We start from the raw sequence: 4013 nt of genomic DNA on the forward strand, positions 1-4013 counted from the left end.
TGTGTGTGTGTGTGTTTTACTGCACTGTGAGACTTACATTTACCATATGATAGGCAATGTTGCAATATACTTAAATTGTAGTCCAATATGTTCCATTGTGTCCTTTACATTCTGTGTGATAGAAGTATCGCGATTATATAGAAGGGCAAAAAGCAACTTTATTTTATCGTATTTGTGTACAATCGTCAACAAATACGAAAGTAACCATCCACAATGGAAATAGCAAGGATAGATAGGGATGAGGAAGGAAACCTGTGCTTATGACTGCGAGTTCCTCAGCACAAGGCGGCCATATTGTCAGAGAGGCACGTTGTAGACACTGGACAAGGTCTGGATCCCCTTTCTCCTCTCATTCTGCCTGTGCATCCTTTGTCGCCGATACTTTAAAGCAGAAATTCGGCATCTTGCTGTGTGCCATTGCTCTCTGAAGAGAGTGGATGGATGCCAATCAAGGCCCTCTTTCCTACTGGTACTGGGAGAGAGTGGTGTCATCTATGTGTAGGATTTTAAACTAAATCTATTTTGGTGAATATTACGGCCTTAATAGTAATAATCGTAATTTCCATAATCAGCCACTAAAGAGAATTGTAACTCACAATGCAATAAAGAAATGCAGCAATCCAAATATGCCATGAGGGCTATCGTCATGCACATTATGACAGTCAAGCCAAAATCTTGTCATGTATGTCGCCCGTCTGCAGTGGGTTAAGATTCCAAGCAATGCATTTCGAGAAATTACTTGAAGCGATCAGTTGTCCTTTGACCATTTCCAAGGTCCACTATGGTATGCAATGAGGTGGTCTTGTAGGCTGTCATCACTCCAGGAAGAAAGTGAACATCCTTTCCTGGAATTGAAATTGTTTGGTCAACTGTGTTATTATCATGAACATCATCTGGCCCTGTTGGTTCTTCTGCTCCTGTTGGTTCTTCTGCTCCTGTTGGTTCTTCTGCTCCTGTTGGTTCTTCTGCTCCTGTTGGTTCTTCTGCTCCTGTTGGTTCTTCTGCTCCTGTTGGTTCTTCTGCTCCTGTTGGTTCTGCTCCTGTTGGTTCTTCTGCTCCTGTTGGTTCTTCTGCTCCTGTTGGTTCTTCTGCTCCTGTTGGTTCTTCTGCTCCTGTTGGTTCTTCTGCTCCTGTTGGTTCTTCTGCTCCTGTTGGTTCTTCTGCTCCTGTTGGTTCTTCTGCTCCTGTTGGTTCTTCTGCTCCTGTTGGTTCTTCTGCTCCTGTTGGTTCTTCTGCTCCTGTTGGTTCTTCTGCTCCTGTTGGTTCTTCGGCTCCTGTTGGTTCTTCATCTGCTCCATCTTCTGTATCAGCATTTGCAGCAGTTCCTTTGAGTCATTGGTGGACTCTTGTTTATCCTGCTGTGGCGAGGGCGGAGTTGGCGCTAGAATTGGAGCCGGAACTGGAGTGGGAGGAGGCACTGGAGCTGCTTTTGCCGATATAGGAACTTGTGCTCCTCTTGGTGCTGCGTTTTACTTTCATAGGAGTAAGAACTCCTGTACCTCATTTAGGCGAGGAGATGGAGTCGCGCTCTTGGAGGGGAAGACTGCTTGCTTCTTCAGCTTATTGTTTTTCCTGTCCTTTGGATGATATGGGTAAAATATAGAATTCCCGTTATGCTCTTGTCGACACCGCGCATTTTTGAGAAATGTTTTTATCTTCGGAAACCTTCTCTTCGCATTCTGCAATGATGTGGGGGGGAGAGTGCAGTATTTAAATCATGTCACAAGTGCAAGCAAGCACTCCGTGTCCCTATTTTGAGCCGTTTGCCCAAAATATGGTAAGGGATTTGAAGACGGCACACCTAAAGGGAGCGAAGCCTTCAACCATTTTGATGGCTTTTAGGATATTTTCGTTGCATGTCATCTCATTGGTTTCGATGAGAGTCGTGAATTGTTCTTTGAGCATTGGTTTCTGAGCTTAGTGTTCTTTTAAAGTGGGCACATAGATCGGGGGGGGGGGAGCAGTTGTAGAATTTTAAAAAAGATAAAATCAAAACTGTAACTAGGTTGACGTTATCAGGTTGACTTCAAGGAATACATATCATTTAATCATAGTAGGCATAAACTTTTTTTTTTTTTATCAGTACTACTATTTTGATCTTTATCATTATTAATATTATCATCATTATTATTACTGTTATCAGTATTACTGTTAGTATAATGTTATTATTGTATTGTTATCACTACTACTATTATCATTATTGTTATTGTTACTATAATTATTCTCGTTATCATTAATGCTATTAACTTTTATATTATTATAATTTATATTGTCACCCTCATTTTTATTTTCATTATTATCAATACTAATATTTAATGTTATTGTGTTATTATCATTATCGGTTTAATATCAAGATCATCATTTCATCATCATTGATACTTAGACCGGATTATATAACGTAAACGAGGAACACATTACGGTCAGCAATAGGGCAACATAGTGCAACATGGTGCAATTCAATGGACGAATCATTTACTTAATATAATTTTGTAAACTTACTGGTGAATGTATATTTTGCCTTTGATAGCTCTTAAATACTAACTACTAAATACTAAATCCTAGTCTGTGATGAAAAAAAAATATCTAAAGCTAGCAAATCGTCAATCAAGTGTTTGTTTGTTTGCAAGAAGCGACTAGACTTAGTCAACGAAAGTCATAATGTTCTTCAACACATTTAAAAATCTACATAAATGACAAGACTGTCGGCTCTGTGTAACCTGAAGAAACATATGTTGTCTTGACGTTTACTTTATATTTTTTTAGGGCTAAAGGTTAAAAGTAGACGTGTCATTCGGCGCTCTGGTCTTCACGGAACTATATATAGGATTATGATTTTCTCTTTGGATACAGAAGGGCATTTGGTAGTGCGTAGTCAAGTGTTCATCCGTTTTCCTCGAATCCTCCCGTCGCACATCCCATCTTTAAGCTCCCAGTAAGCTCAGCCTCAAGGTGCACCTTACCTATCACCGTCAGCATGAAGATCGTCGCTCTAAGTCTTCTGGTGGCCCTCCTCGGCAGCGTTTCCTTGGCACAGGTAGTACTAGCTGTTCTAAAAAGGTGAATCGATGTTTGTCTGTCACCTCTAGCACTTAGTGTTGAGATAAAGTGTTTTCCAGCTGCCTTTAACTTTTGAGTAATTCTTTTCGAATGACTTGTGAAATTAATGATGTCTCTTCTATACAGGACATCGAAAGGAAGGCCGAAGATTGTAACGTCGAAGGCGGATGTGTAGAGAGAGCTGAAGGTATGGAGGCCCTCATCACAACAGCTCACAGCGTTTGATAAGACATGCGAAATTTTGTTTACATTAGTACATAATTATTCACTTTGTACCATGTGTATGATATACAACAACATTATCAGCCTTTTTATCAATACCATTTTTTTTTTTTTTTTCATAATTACACTCACACTTCTCCCTTTCTTTTGCTTATTTGTAGTCAGTTTATCGACTTTTCAATAATGTTCGCTCCTTCAGATCTTGAAAATCTCTTTTCTTATGTGTAATTAAAACCTTCTGCTCTTCTTCCAGATGTGGATGAGCCCCTCTACCCCGCCGAGAGGAAGGGCTCGAACAAGTGCGACAAGACCCCGAAGAAGTGCAGCGACAAGAACGGCATGTGCATCCGCCGGAAGCAGTCGTGCGCCGGCAACACGGACGATTCGGACTGCAAAGGCAAGGACCAGACTTGCTGCATGAAGCACGAGTGCAGCAGCACCCCGAGGGAGTGTGAAAGAGACAACGGCATTTGCATCAACAGGATGGACAGCTGTGCTGGCAAGACGCAGAAGAACCTCTGCGAAAATGAGCACTGCACTTGCTGCAAGAAGGACGAGTGCGGCAAAACGTCAGACAAGTGCTCGAGCAAGAGAGGCAAATGCATCAACATCATGGACTACTGCGACGGCAAGACGGACAGCAAGCTCTGCGACGGCAAGAACTGCACGTGCTGCTACTCTTCCAAATAAGGCGTCGCGGCCCTCCTGCCCCGCCTCTCTTCTTCCTCCTTTTC

General features: G+C 41.8%; 2 protein-coding genes across 2 annotated transcripts in view; one reads left to right on the top strand and one right to left on the bottom strand.

Moving 5' to 3' along the window:
- Positions 1-1905, bottom strand: LOC147468122 (uncharacterized). Its single transcript, XM_086554606.1, has 3 exons — positions 1802-1905; positions 1666-1679; positions 1-1462 (listed from the first exon to the last, which is right to left on the bottom strand). The coding sequence occupies exons 1-3, from the start codon at positions 1903-1905 to the stop codon at positions 816-818; spliced, it is 765 nt and encodes a 254-aa protein (XP_086410732.1). The 3' UTR covers positions 1-815.
- Positions 1906-2824: 919 nt separating this feature from the next.
- LOC122245590 (uncharacterized) overlaps positions 2825-4013 on the top strand; it is a 1441-nt gene continuing 252 nt past the window's right edge. The window contains exons 1-3 of the mRNA XM_043003518.2: positions 2825-3034; positions 3184-3244; positions 3533-4013. The exon at positions 3533-4013 is cut by the window's right edge and continues 252 nt beyond it. Of these exons, the coding sequence (XP_042859452.1) occupies positions 2975-3034; positions 3184-3244; positions 3533-3969 (558 nt within the window). The 5' untranslated portion in view covers positions 2825-2974 and the 3' untranslated portion in view covers positions 3970-4013. The remainder of the gene's footprint in view (positions 3035-3183; positions 3245-3532) is intronic.

Source organism: Penaeus japonicus, unplaced genomic scaffold (genome assembly GCF_977035675.1).
Source record: "Penaeus japonicus unplaced genomic scaffold, GWHDUDI00000001_assembly GWHDUDI00000030, whole genome shotgun sequence".
NCBI lineage: Eukaryota > Metazoa > Arthropoda > Malacostraca > Decapoda > Penaeidae > Penaeus > Penaeus japonicus.

Excerpts from the sequence above, each read along its gene's own strand:
- LOC147468122 (XM_086554606.1), bottom strand. The coding sequence starts at position 1,905 with ATGCTCAAAGAACAATTCACGACTCTCATCGAAACCAATGAGATGACA.